Genomic DNA, 13951 nt, shown 5'->3' on the forward strand with positions numbered 1-13951 from the left:
CATTTTATTTTTTATTAATTGAAGCCTGATTTGAGCTTACATTAGTGAAAATATATTGACGAAAACTTAATAAAGGGACTCATGAAGTTGATGAATTATGTATTTGTGGATTTCCTTATAAACTTCTGATATACCTATAAGAGGGAAAACCATGATTTTACCTACCCTCTTCACATATTTTTATTCAAAGAAGGGGACATTCCGTCCCAAATGATCTCTGCTCCTCTTCTCTCTAAACTCCAGTATTCATCCATACTCCTTCCTAGTATTGAGGTGTGAGGTAGCTGCCGAGTTTTCCTTGGGAAGGGTGGAATTTAATTCTGGGACTCCGCAGCAGCACCTGTTGGAAGAAGCATTTACTGGATGAAAGCTCGGAACAGAGCCCTCTGCGCTCCGGCTTCCTTCCCACGGCCTCACTGCGGTTTGGGTCTTCATCATTTTCACTTCCATCATAATCTGACTCTTCTTCCTGCCCCCAGACTTCCCGTGCTTAACAGAATGAAATTCCTAAAACTAATCATTCCCCTGACTATAGAGACTCCAGAACCCTCAAAATCTTAATCCCCCAGCACACAGTGTCTTATCTGCCCTCTTGCTAGAGAGATCTCGAGCCTCCTCACATACCCAAATCCCCACATACCTACCGAAATTCGAGGTTTCTTTGAGTTTGGAATGCTCTTCTACATTGCTCATCTCATTTATCTAGAACTCCCTCCTTTCACACCACCGCCAGCCAATTAGCCTACAATAATGTCTTTTGTTTGTTAATTAAAATTTTTTTGAGCTAACATCTTTTAAAACCTGGCTCCTTACTTTCTGTCCTCCATGTCCTCTTCCCTCAAACCTAGTGACTTAGATGCCTTCTCCTCGCAGTTCCTTTTCCCCGTGCGCCTCACTGTGCCTCGTATGTGGATTTGATTTTCTCCCCTACTCCGTTGTGCCCCTTGAGGGCAGGTTCCTGTTTCCCACTCCCAGTAACTATCTCCCCCCACCCCCCACCAAACTAGCATGGTATAACTTACAGGAGGCACCTCCTAAATATTAAATGAATGATTGGGTGCAAAGTTTTATCTAACTTTCTTGATACATGTGTGAAAAGAACTTGCTGAGAAAGGTTGGTTAGAAGGGAGAAGCAGTGTACACATTTAGAGGTGACTGCTGAGCTTGGAGGATTTTGCAGGGTTTTGCTCACCTGAGTTTCCCTTGGCCGTCACAGAAGGATGCCCTGCAGTGGTCTCGCAGTCCAGCTGCAGTGGAGGGAGAAGAGCCAGAGGACACAGCTGACGTGGAAAGCTGTGGGTCTAATGAAACCAGCACTGTGAGTGGTGAAAATGATGGTAAGTGCCCTTAACAAGGTGGATGAAGAGCCACAAGCAGTTGCTAAGGACTAACTTATTTCCTTCCCTTCCAGTGTCACTTGATGAAACATCTTCGAATGCATCCTGCTCTATGGAATCTCAGGGTCGGCCTCTTTCCAATCCCAGGGACAGCTACAGAGCTTCCTCCCAGGTAGGGAGGGGAGTTGGTGGCCAGGCTGGGGGATGAGTGAGGCCAGGCACAGACACGACTCTTCCCTCCTGCGGTTCACTGTGGGCGTGTTTGCAGAGTAGAGGAAATCAGTTTGGTCTCCACCTGTTAGTGCCCTTTAAAAGTGGGTCATAGGAAAAGTGGGTCATAGGTCTGAGAGCAGTGACTCGTTTTTTTCTTTACCATGGCTGGATAATGCAGGGAGAAGTAGAGCACAGTGCAGAGTGGGGAGAACGTGAGCCTGGAAGTCAGTGGTTTGAATGATGGCCCTTTCACTCACTAGCTTTGGGTCTTTGGGCCGGATTCCTTACCTGTAAAATGGGGATAATGATAGATTCTTTTCAGCTTGGGTGAGGCGTGGTACAGGGCCAGCACCTGGCCCGGTAACAGTCAGTGCTGCTGTCTGCATTATCTGCCCACGCTGGTCGTATACAAACTCAGTTTTACAAGATAGTGGAGACGCAGTTGAGGGGGACTGCTGCTGTGGCCCTGCAGGTGGCTCAGGCTCTTTCTGTATTCCCTCTGGGAACGTAGGCAAACAAGCAGAAGAAAAAGACCGGGGTGATGCTGCCTCGAGTTGTCCTGACTCCTCTGAAGGTAAACGGGGCCCACGTGGAATCTGCATCAGGTATGTGTAAACTCTTGATTGCGGTGCTCCTTCCCAGTCCCGGCACCCGCCTCGCTCTGGCAGCAGTCTCTGACCTCTAGGTAGTGCGATGCCAGTAGTCAGGAGCCCCTCCTCGGGCAGACGGCACGCTGTGGTAACGAGACCTGCCCAAGGGGCCAGTGCTGGGCTCTGCTGTGCCCTCCCATTTGCCTCACAGGGAGGTTGTGAGGCTCCAGTGAAGGAATGTGCAATGCAGATGCTCATAAAAGGTGCAGTGCTGTGCACAGAGACAGCAGTTCGGCATTCTCACGTGGTATTTTAAAGCCAGCCCATCGGGCGTTGAGCTCTCACAGCCCAAGGCTGGGCCATGGAAGCACCCAGTGTTGCAGGCAGCATCTCGGGGAGAGCTGGGAGAAGTGAGCTTGTCTGGGAGACATGGGCATGGCGAGTGATACTTTTGACCAGTGGAATGCTGTGCCTTCAGGGTTCTCGGGCCGCCACGCCGATGGCGAGAGTGGCAGCCCATCCAGCAGCAGCAGCGGCTCTCTGGCCCTGGGCAGCGCTGCTATTCGTGGCCAGGCCGAGGTTGCCCGGGACGCCGCCCCGCTCCTGAGAGGCTTCCGGAAGCCAGCCACAGGTGAGTGGCTTGGCACTCATTTTTCTGCCTGTAAAGGGGGCCCCGCAGGCCAAGTGACATGAAATCTACTCTGTTTAGTAGTTTGTCTTGGGTAGCCCTCTATTTTTTGTTTGTTTCTACCTTGCATTTTGCCTATTCCACATGTAGATCTTCTCTGCTAGACTGAGAGAGAACTCCTTGTGGGCAGAGGTGGTGCCACATTGCTCCTTGTCTGTCCCTGTAGGGCCCAGGCTGTGCCTGCCTTGATGGCACTGTTCAGTCAGTGTTTGAGGGAGCGAAAACTCCTTCTGAGCTTCTCAGTGAAGAATTCCAACACCAGTTTTCTGTCTTTGATAACGAATGTCCTGCCACATGTGTTCTCAGCAGTTTAGTCTCTGTCAGGTGCCCCTTCTACAACCCCGTCAGCATGTTGAATGGAAGCCTGAGTTGACTCGGGAAGATGCAAACACGTTCAGTAGTGTGCACCTCCCACACCCTGTAGGGCTCCTGGCAAGGCTGGTATGCGGTTGGCTCTTTCAGGATTTATATCTCGAAGCCCACGTGCAGGCTTTTTGTAAGTGGGTCACAAGAAACCATTAAGAGGACTTGTTTTGGCTTGTGAAAATTAGAATAAAACATTGCCCAAGTGGGAAGTAAGTCTGCTTTTCCAGCTGATCAGCATTGCTAAATCTGAGGTCTCACTGGTCTCTATTCCAAGTGATTTTTTTTAATAGTAAAAGTAACATTTGCTGAGGCTTTTGTGAGAAGTACTGACATTTTATTGGGCTTTAAACAACTCTTAGTACCTTCCTGCATAGAGGTCATACCTCTCAGTGCATTTACAACGAGGCTTCTGCAGATTTGCCCATAGTATGCTCACTCGATCTGTTTTAGACAACTTCCATCATTTCACCAGCTGACTTTTGGAGCCTGTTCTCCAGCTTAGGAGGGAGGGTCAGAGCCTGCTCCCTGCCTTGTTCTCTGTGGGATGAGTGTCCTCTTCAGGCTGTGGCACAGCCTGGTGCAGTCTTGTCTGAGAGGAGGCGAGCCCAAGTGCTCTCCCAGGTTCGATGGCAATGGAAAGAGTAACTGCAACATGCAGGTCTGGGCGGACTGGTAGTTGAGCATATTATGTGCTAATAAGTTCTGGGTGGCTCGGTTGTTGTCACCAGAGATCTTTCCAATCAGCATTTGCTTTTTTGCTTTAAAAAGCTGAAAATCTACACCTTGCTTTTTACTACTTCAAAAATCACAGGTCAAATGAAGCGCAACAGAGGGGAAGAAATAGATTTTGAGACACCTGGGTCCATTCTCGTCAACACCAACCTCCGGGCCCTGATAAACTCTCGGACCTTCCACGCCCTGCCATCCCACTTCCAGCAGCAACTCCTCTTCCTGCTGCCGGAAGTGGACAGACAGGTACGGATAGGTAGCCTCCTCTTTGCTTCTCTCTGGGCTCCTGTTGTCTTTGTAAGTTTTTCATTTATTGGATTATTTGCCTGATCCTTCTAGGTGGGGACAGATGGCCTGCTGCGTCTCAGCAGCAGTGCACTGAACAATGAGTTTTTCACCCACGCGGCCCAGAGCTGGCGGGAGCGCCTGGCTGATGGTGAGTAGAGGTTCTCATCTCTGATGGCTTGAGAGGTGCCTGCCGTGGGTGGTGTCACTGGTCTCCTGGTATTTAAAACTCGGACACTCATTTTCAACAATCTTTTTCCCCCCAAGGGATATTTAGTATAAGGCAGGCTTTCCTCATAATACTGATAAATGTGGCAGGTGTCAGTGTGCTCCGTAGCTCTAAAGAAGGCTCAGGGTATTGGGGCTTTCACTGCTTTGTGTGTGTGTGTATCCATTTGCATTGCCTCTTCATTATTAAAACTGTCCAGTCCTTTTTTTTTCCAGTAAGCATATGGTGGTGTCTGGGTGGGTGGAAGAAAGTGCACCATGGCATTGAACTTCACATTAATCTTCATTAGATGCTCTAATATTTTAGACATCGTCACTTGGAGTGATTGTTAGCTTCTCCTAATGTAATTTTGTGGGGAAGCAACAAGGGGAGTGTCTTGGGAGGTCCCTGAGACACCTTCCAGGTTCATTGATTCATTAGGAGGACTCATAACGCTCAGTATAGTTGTCTTCATGACGACATGTTCTATAGTTCATTACAGCAAAAGAATGCAGAACAAAATTAGCAAAGGGAAAAGGCGACTGGGGTAAAGTCCAGGGAAACCAGGAGCAAACTTCCAAGGTCCTCTCCCAGTGGGGTCTCACAGGATGTGCTCAATTCCCCCACCAACGAGTTGTGACAACACGTGTGAATTGTTGTCTACCAGGCAAGCTTATTGAAGACTTGGTGCCCAGGGTTTTATTGGGAGCTAATCATGTAGCATGCTTGTGCCTGGCGCATACCCAAATTCCAGAGTCCCCAAAAGGAAGCAGGTGCTTGTCATAAACTGTCTTGTTTACAGAAACAGTTTAGGCGCAGGGAGCCATTCGTATCAGTGAGGGGGCGGGAACCCTCCCCACATCCAGGTTCCCAGATATCAGCCAAGGGCATGCAGTCAGGCCTGCCAGGTTAACTTTTTTCTGCGCAGGAAGTAAGAATGGTTCTTTTGTTCGGTTGGTTTTTGATTTGCTTTTTTGAACAGTGTGTTGCTTGCTGTTTGATGACTAATCACCCTAGGGAAGAATGAACTTCCCTTGTAACAGGCATGTTAGTTCTGTCCTGAGTGAGAGCATGATGTTAGAGATTCTTGGGAGGGAACCAGCGTGAAGATATCGAGGGTAAAAAAAAAATCTCAACTCACCAAAATCACTGAAAACTGAGAAGGTAGAGCTGCTTTCTGTCAGACGCACACACATCCTGAGTGCATGTGCTCAGAAAGTGCTACTTCTCTCCAGGTGAATTCACTCATGAGATGCAAGTCAGGATACGACAGGAAATGGAGAAGGAGAAGAAGGTGGAACAGTGGAAAGAGAAATTCTTTGAGGACTACTATGGACAGAAGTAAGGCACTTGGTTGCTGTGAGTGTTGGTCCAGCTTTTGGGGGATAAAGACACAAAGTCATGTGTATTTCTGGGTTGGATGGGAATGTGGAGGTCGCGGTGACTTGGCTCATGTGGCCTAATGCCATCCAAAGGGAAGCTACCAGGGGTTTTCCTGTGGTTAGTGCTGTGCACTGCAGATGTATTTTGTTCCGAGATAGCTAATATCTGGGTTCGTGTCATTCATAGAAGGAAAATAGACATGGCTCCTCTGTCCTGTAATTGATGGTGTGCATTTGGTTCGCAGATTGGGTTTGACCAGAGAAGAGTTGTTGCAGCAGAATGTGGGCCAAGAGGAGGCTGGAATCAAGAGTGACTTGCGTGTCTCAGGTGAATCAGCAAGGCCACAGCGTGGTCCGGCCACCCGGCAGCGAGACGGGCATTTCAAGAAACGTTCTCGGCCAGATCTCCGAACCAGAGCTAGAAGGAATCTGTACAAAAAACAGGAGCTAGACCAAGGAGGGGTTATAAAAGGTGCACAATTGGCGGCACCAGACACACACCCCTGCAAGGATGGGGGGGCTGAGACTGACTCGGCAGGGGCGGGCAGTCCCCACCTGCCCGGCACATCCTCTGCAGCCCCCGACCCCGAGGGTCCCAGATTTGCGGTGGAAACTGGGGCTTCTCGGATCCAGGCCGATCCAGACAACCTGGCACGGGCCTCTGCCTCTCCAGACAGAATTCCCAGCTTGCACCAGGAGACTGTTGATCAGGAACCTAAGGATCAGAAGAGGAAGTCCTTTGAGGAGGCAGCCTCTGCGTCCTTTCCCGAAAAGAAGCCCCGGCTTGAAGACCGTCAGTCCTTTCGTAACACAATTGAAAGTGTTCACTCCGAAAAGCCACAGCCCACCAAAGAGGAGCCCAAAGTCCCGCCTATCCGGGTAGGAGGCTCCTTCCCCTGGAGGGCCAGGAGATTTGTGGAGCCCCTTCGTGGGGCCCTTGTGTTGATTATGTGGGCGTGTAGAGCCCTCTACAAGGGAGCCATTCCTGAGACCGATTTGGTGATCAGGGGAATGAGGTTCTGTTCTGCTGCTCTTGAGTGTTCACTCTGCTGAAGTTACCTCTAGAGATCAGTCTCCTGTGGGGTTTTGAACTTGTTTATTAGGTGGTGGTAGATTCTTTGTATAGTGGCTCGCATGGTCCCAGCAGAAAGTAAATTTAGAAGTGGAGCATGTAACAGCCTCTGAGCAGAACCTTCTTGGAATGGTGTGGTATTGTGGACAGGCGCTTGACCATGATGATTTAATTTTTAAGGAAAATGATTTGATCGTCTAGGCCATAGCCCCTAAACTGTTAGAACCCTAATTTAGCTTTACAGTGCTTAGGTCTAAACACCCAGTCAATTAAAACTGATTTCTGATTCTTCTCTTGCAGATACAACTTTCACGTATCAAACCACCCTGGGTGGTTAAAGGTCAGCCCACTTACCAGATATGCCCCCGCATTGTCCCCATCGCGGAGTCCTCCTACCGGGGCTGGACTGGCGCCAGGACCCTCGCAGACATTAAAGCCCGTGCTCTGCAGGTCCGAGGGGCGAGAGGCCACCACTGCCATCGAGAGGCGGCCACTACTGCCATCGGAGGGGGGGGTGGCCCGGGTGGAGGTGGCGGCAGGGCCACCGATGAGGGAGGTGGCAGAGGCGGCAGCAGTGGTGATGGTGGTGAGGCCTGTGGCCGCCCTGAGCTCAGGGGAGCCCCCAGAACCACTGGAGAGTGTGCGTCAGATCTACAGCGAACACAACTACTGCCGCCTTGTCCTCTGAACGAGGAGCACACCCCGGCTGGAACCGCCACGCCTAGAGCCAGGAGGGAGCACGCGGCCTCTCTCAGGGGGGAGGAGAGCTGCCCACTGCAGAGGGCGCCAGGCACAAGCGGCCCGGAAGACGCCTCCCAGCTCCCCATTGCCCCCACCGGGGACCAGCCGTGCCAGGCTCTGCCCCCATATTCCTCCAAGACCCCAGCACCTGAGAGAGCAGTTGAGCAGCCTCCGTTGCATTTAGATGTTAGAACTGAATGTGAGTCTGGTACCACTTCTTGGGAAAGGGATAATGAGGAGCAAGGACCCGCTGTCCCCACCAACGGCGGTCCTGTTCAGTCTTTGGTGGGGGATGTTGTATTAGAAGATAGAACTGGCCAGGCTCTGGACAGTGACAGTAACGCAACCATGAAGGATCCTGTGAATGTGACCCCCAGCTGTACCCCTGAATCATCATTGGCTGGCTGCCTAGAGGACAGACAATCTGATGATGAGTTAGGACTTGGTGAGTCATGCCCACCTGTGAGGGAAAGTGCTACTAGAAAAGAAGACTTGAAAACCGAGGCCCTCGTCTCTGATGGTGCTGCTCTTTGCATGCCTGGCCTGTCACAGGAGGAGGCAGTGGGACAGCCTAAACCAGGTTCCAAAGAGGACATTCCACCTGTTGAGCCCCGGGTCGGAGAGGAGTGGGACAAGGCAACTCCCCTCATTCCTGCATTGCCTGAGGGGTTGACAGCCGAAGAGGGTCTAGATCTGCCTAACTGTCCTTCACTCTGGGCAGTGACATCTCGGGGCTGCGTTGACAGCACAGGCAACTGCAAACAGGTGGATGGTGACAAGCTGAAAGTCAATGGAGACTCTGAAGCACTGAGTCCTCACGGCGAGTCCACAGACACAGCCTCTGACTTTGAAGGCCACCTTTCTGAGGAGAGCAGCGAGGCCGACCCTAGTGAAGCCACGGTGATGAAGAGATCCTCAGTGGTGGACAAGGAGGAGAAACACGATTGGGACCGCCCTGCCATTCTCTCCAAGGTGAACGGTGACCAGAGTCTGGTTACAAGGACAGACAGGATTGCTGCTCCTCAGAGCTGGGTGTCTCGTGTATGTGCGATTCCTCAGAAGACCCCAGATTCCCTGCTGCTGGCCAGTACCGGGTATCAGCCGAGACCTGCACCCCTGGGCAGGCCCGGGTCCTCAGTGGAGGCCGCTAACCCGCTCGTAATGCAGTTGCTGCAGGGCAGCTTGCCCCTGGAGAAGGTTCTTCCTCCAGCCCTCTCTGGCAGCAAACCCGAAGGCCCACGACTCCCGCTTGCAAAAGAGCAGCAGATGGAATCTCTGCGAGATGCTGGGAGCAGCCCTGACAGCCGTGAGGCAAACACTGGTCTTGCCAGGCTGGAGACCACCCAGGCTCCAGGAACGCCCCAAAAGATTTCCAAGAAGGTCCCAAGTTCAGACTCCCTGTATCCAGTGACAAATCTGACGGCCGCCTTTGGGAAAGTAGAAGTGGATTCCAAAGAGCAGTTCTCTCCTTTCAGTTTTGAAGAACAGAAGGAAGGCCGTGAGCTGCCCCAGTGCAGTAATTCAAATGCTGTCCCAGGCAAAAGTCCAGGAAATCTCACTACCTCGAGAACCCCTTGTTTCTCATCTCCAAATGTGGTCTCCGTGGGTCCTGATCAGATAGGTCGGGCCCTGGGTGATCAGAACAGTGCCGGAGGCCAAGGGAAGAAGCTCTTTGGCTCTAGGAACCTGGCGGCAGCCCTTCAGTGCCCTCGGCCTGTGGAGCCAACACCGCTGCCCGCTGATGCCCCCCCTGGTTTTCCCAGTAGGAAGTTGGGGACAAGTAAAATCTCTGTGTCTGATGGAGTGCAGACTGCCAGGGAGGACTGGGCTCCAAAGCCACCACCTGCCTCTGTTGGCAGCATCAAGAGTGAGAAGACTTTTGTGGGGGTGCCTCTCAAGGCGAACGCAGAGAACAGAAATGCAGCCGGACCTGGTCCTCGGGATCTGGTGGATCACTTGCAGGCAGTGCCCTTTGTCCTTGACCTGCCCTTCTGGAAATTGCCCCGAGAGCCTGGGAAAGGGCTCAGTCAGCCTCTGGAGCCTTCTTCTATCCCCTCCCAACTCAACATCAAACAGGCATTTTATGGGAAGCTATCCAAACTCCAGCTGAGTTCCACCAGCTTTAATTATTCCTCCAGCTCCCCAACCTTTCCCAAAGGCCTTGCTGGAAGTGTGGTGCAGCTGAGCCACAAAGCTAACTTCGGTGCGAGCCACAGTGCATCACTTTCCTTGCAGATGTTCACCGACAGCAGCACAGTGGAGAGCATCTCGCTCCAGTGTGCGTGCAGCCTGAAAGCCATGATCATGTGCCAGGGCTGTGGTGCATTCTGTCACGATGACTGTATTGGACCCTCAAAGCTCTGTGTATTGTGCCTTGTGGTGAGATAATAAATTATGGCCATTGGAAAAGTTGTATATTTAGTGTGTGTATTTTGATAATGATTGATCTTAAATCTGTATACAGAATATCACTGATATATAGACTGTCTCTTGAGGCAGGAGTGCTCTTGCCTCTCCCTGAAATTTATAGTGCTAAAGGCCCTCTCTGTCACTTACCAACCTTCCCGTCTTGTTGGAGGGGTTTCCCACAGGGCAACTCGTTGGGCTGCGCAAGCCCAACCGGCCAGCTGAGCCTTCGTGTAGTCAGAGCCTGGTGCGGCGAGGGGAGCCTGCCCGACCCCCAGAGGGACTTGAAACTGAAGAAGGAAGGTTGTGTTCTCCACGGAGGGAACTAACTTACCCAAACGTAGAATTGTCAGTCTTCCACTCCTCCCTCTCCTCCTCCTTTCCTTATGCTATTGGGGGAGCTGATGGCTGGGGAAGAACCAGCCCAGGGCTAAGGTAACTCCCTGCATTGCCCACCAGGGGGCTCAAGCACCTGCTGACCTCAGGGTCAAGGTTCATCCTGATGCCAATTGATGGAGCCCTTTTGACCTTTGGTTCTGTTGCTGAAGCAAATTTGGGACTTTGCTGTCTCATTACAATCCACTGGCCCATAAGAGCTTTTTGGAACCTCGAATAGACCTGCTTGGACAGTGGGGTCGGGCGTAAGGCTGTCTGTCTGAAAATGCCATCTGTAGACCTCGTGAGTCAGGTGTCCAGATGTGTGGCAGGTGAATGCCTCTGCCCGACACCCTCCTTGTCACTTTGGACTCATGGGAGCGGGCATCTCCACGCACCTCTGTATGTGAAAGTCATTTTACATTTCAAAGCAGTGTGTGTTTCTTATTTTTATATTTTTAACTATCCTTGGATGTATAAAGTGAATTTTTGGGCTTCTGTAAGTATGCTCTATGCACCTCTAATGTTTTATCATGTAATTTATATGTTGTACACAGTACTGGCCAATTTCTGTAAATGGATGTATTGTACAGAGAACATGAACGTCTCTCCCTTACTTCACGTCTTGGGCGTCATTGCATTAAAATGGTGTAATGGACTTTTCTCCAGCTGTGTCAGAGCCACTGCATGCTGTGCTGCCCGACCTGAGGGTGGAGTGAGTGAGTGACTTGTGATCTGCCAGGGTGGTCTGGTGCCTTGTCATGGGTCACCTGGTGGACCTGCTGTAGCCTGTTGAGCTGCAGTCGGCCTGCATGCCCGCTACTGAGAAAACGCGTCTTGCTCCTCACGTCTCTCCCCCAGTCTTCACTGGCTGTTCACTGCCGTGTGTGACAAATCACCACCACCAGTGTTAAGTGCTTCTGAATTCAAGGGTGAGTGTCCTGGGCAGCCCCCAGATGGGCCGTCTAGAGCCAGCTCCAGGGCCACCGCCTGTCAGCAGTACCTGGGCCTGTGCTCTCCTGGGGCCACGGGGCTCCTTTTGACATACTTTTGACAACAGGTTGGGGAAGAAACAGCCAGGCCTGCTGCCTGCCTCTCTCCTAACACATTTCTAACGAATAGATGTCTCCGTAGTTGTCTTTCCTCACCCTGCTTCCTGCCTTATTTCTTGTACCTCGACTTGTCGCAGAGTCGAGAGCCCTTGTTTTAACTTCAGTCTCCCTGTGTGAGCGCTTCTGTGTGAAGTACAAAATCGGTGTGACTGCAGCGGATCTCATTTCATCTGAAAGGTCTTTTTATTTTTTTCCTCCCGTTTCATCCAACGTGGCATTCTTGTCATCTGAAGCCTGAGTGAGAAGTTGGCAACGTGGTGGTGATTTAAATGCAGTATTGGCCAATGCAAGTTGTCAACTTCAAAAGTCTGTTTACCAAAGACAGGGAGCAGAGGCCCAAGTGTGTTTGATCCTCTCCTTCCTTCTGCTGTGACCTTTGGGGCCACACTAGGGTACAGTTGGAAACTGGTCTCCGTGGGGCTGCCCAGGGAAAGCACTGCTCTTGTATGTCTCTTGTGGTATTGGAAAAATAAACCTGTACAACCCGCGCTGTGGTCTCGGTCATCTTCTGCGGCTGCCCCACGGGGGTGGGGAGGAAGGTCAGGCTGGAGCGAAGAAACAGCATGAACGGGGCGAGTGCCGGCTCGCCCACGTGCCTCTGGGGGTGATGATGGTGTGAGGAGCACTTCTGTGTGGTGAGACCTAAAGGCACAACTTGGCAGTTACACGGGTCTGTAGACTCTGCGTGGTGTGGCAGACTTGCCCACGGTGTGCACTGGAAAGCAGAAATTGAAGTGATGAGGATGCTGATCTCAGTGGCCTCCATGCGGCTGAGGTGGCCCAAGAGCTTCCTAATGGCTGATGGTCTGTGGGGAGGGTGAGCAGTCCTGACCTTGAAAAGCCGTAAACACAGCGCCTCTGCGCTGCAGCGAGGGAGGAGTTGGCACACTGGGGTCTGACGCTGCTTAAGTGAGGCTGAGTGCGTGCCAGCCTGCAGGGGTTGACTTCTCAGTCCTCAGGCTTATCCGGAGCACTTAAATACATGATCTTGTGCTTGGCAGGATCTGAGTATATAAATATGCCAAAAGTTTACAAAATGATGGGAAGTGGAGATGAACTAAGAGAAGGGTCCATTAACTTGTTTCCTATAAACTGGAGAAAAATAGGCTTTGTGTGGTGGGACATCTTTGGGGGGGGCAGTTCAGGCTGCAGTTTTGTGGTTCTGCTGTTCCAGGTGCAGTGGAGAAGTTCTGGTTGGGCTCGGTGGTGACTGGGCAGCCGCCTGGTGGTGAGGATGTGTAGGTGTGTGTTTGTGTCACAGAATCTGTCCGTGCAGTCTGCAGGAGTTCAGGATCCATGAGGACCCAGAGGTGATCTCAGCAGGGAGGCAGAACGGTGTGATGGTTTAGAGGACAGGCCCTGCAGCCACCGCTGCTGTGGTTGGGTCACTCTGCCGCCCTGCCAACCTCGTTGCTGAAAGGAGACAGTAGTTCCTACTTTATCGAGTTGTTAGGGCCTTGCACGTAGGAAGTACTCCAGACTGTTAGCTTGCCCCAATCCAGACAACCACTACATAAGTTTGCAGTAGAAACCTGGAGGGCTCCTGTCAACTCACCTGCTTGACCCTCACCCTGCAGAGGAGCCATGGAGGTGCCGGCAACTAAGGGAATGTCTGGCTTATGGCCTCATACTGCAGTGTTGAATGCGCAACACAGTTTAGAGACCGTTAGGGGAGACATTTTACTTACCATCCAAAGGACGAGGAAACCGAATGTTTCAGAATATGAATGAAAATAATCTCTTGCCTGCTGAGGTGTTCGTTTGCTTCACGTCCACCCTGCTCTTGGGGGGTCGGGCCCTGCTTGAGAGGGGTGTGTGTGCTTCATAGAGTAGCCCTTCAACGTTGGGGGCCTCAGGGGGCCCAGCCTCTCCCTGCGCTGTGCCCTGAGAGGAGGTGGCACAGGCTGTGTTGTCCTTGGGTATAGGTGTCGTAAAGTGACAGGGTGAGATTTGTGGCCTTGGAGATTGAAGGTTGAAACCCAAGCTTGACAGTGCCCTTTGCTTCCTCTCATCTCTGCATCAATTTGAAAGCTTGGAGTGAACATCTCTACCATCTCTACCAAGAGATGTGCACAGAAGTGCTGTTTTTTTGTTTTTGTTTTTGTTTTTAAGTAACAACAGCTGTCAGTGCAGTGGCTCTTGGCCTTTCAGGGAACAGGCTCCTCCAGGAGCCTGATGGGAGGTCTCCGCCCTCCCTCTGCAGGAATCCGAGTGCACATGAGAGTTGAGTACTCTTTCAGATGGCGTGAGAGCTCTGTAGGCAGCTGGGGCCCGTCATTCCGGAGCCCCCTGACTGACGATAAAGCTAATCTGGGTTTATGTGGAAGATCAAGATGGGGAGAGGTGACTTTGCAAAGGATTCTTAGGTTTTCTGTAAGTACTAAGCTTCCTTAATACATTTCAAATTATTTTTAAAATTCAGTGACGTGCATGGTCTTCCCCATCCA

The 13951-nt window shown here is 51.4% G+C and overlaps 1 protein-coding gene across 2 annotated transcripts in view; it reads left to right on the top strand.

Annotated features, from left to right (window-relative positions):
- The window catches only part of ASXL1 (ASXL transcriptional regulator 1), a 75476-nt gene extending 63484 nt beyond the window's left edge, over positions 1-11992 (top strand). For both annotated transcript variants that reach the window (XM_037143214.2, XM_053671053.1), the window contains exons 4-12: positions 1217-1337; positions 1412-1509; positions 2062-2155; positions 2619-2771; positions 4006-4169; positions 4263-4359; positions 5652-5757; positions 6044-6677; positions 7171-11992. In XM_037143214.2, the coding sequence (XP_036999109.2) occupies positions 1217-1337; positions 1412-1509; positions 2062-2155; positions 2619-2771; positions 4006-4169; positions 4263-4359; positions 5652-5757; positions 6044-6677; positions 7171-9999 (4296 nt within the window). In that variant the 3' untranslated portion in view covers positions 10000-11992. The remainder of the gene's footprint in view (positions 1-1216; positions 1338-1411; positions 1510-2061; positions 2156-2618; positions 2772-4005; positions 4170-4262; positions 4360-5651; positions 5758-6043; positions 6678-7170) is intronic.
- Positions 11993-13951: the final 1959 nt, after the last annotated feature.

The sequence above is a fragment of the Artibeus jamaicensis genome, unplaced genomic scaffold (genome assembly GCF_021234435.1).
Source record: "Artibeus jamaicensis isolate MK-2021 breed Jamaican fruit bat unplaced genomic scaffold, CSHL_Jam_final contig_685, whole genome shotgun sequence".
NCBI classification, from domain to species: Eukaryota; Metazoa; Chordata; class Mammalia; order Chiroptera; family Phyllostomidae; genus Artibeus; species Artibeus jamaicensis.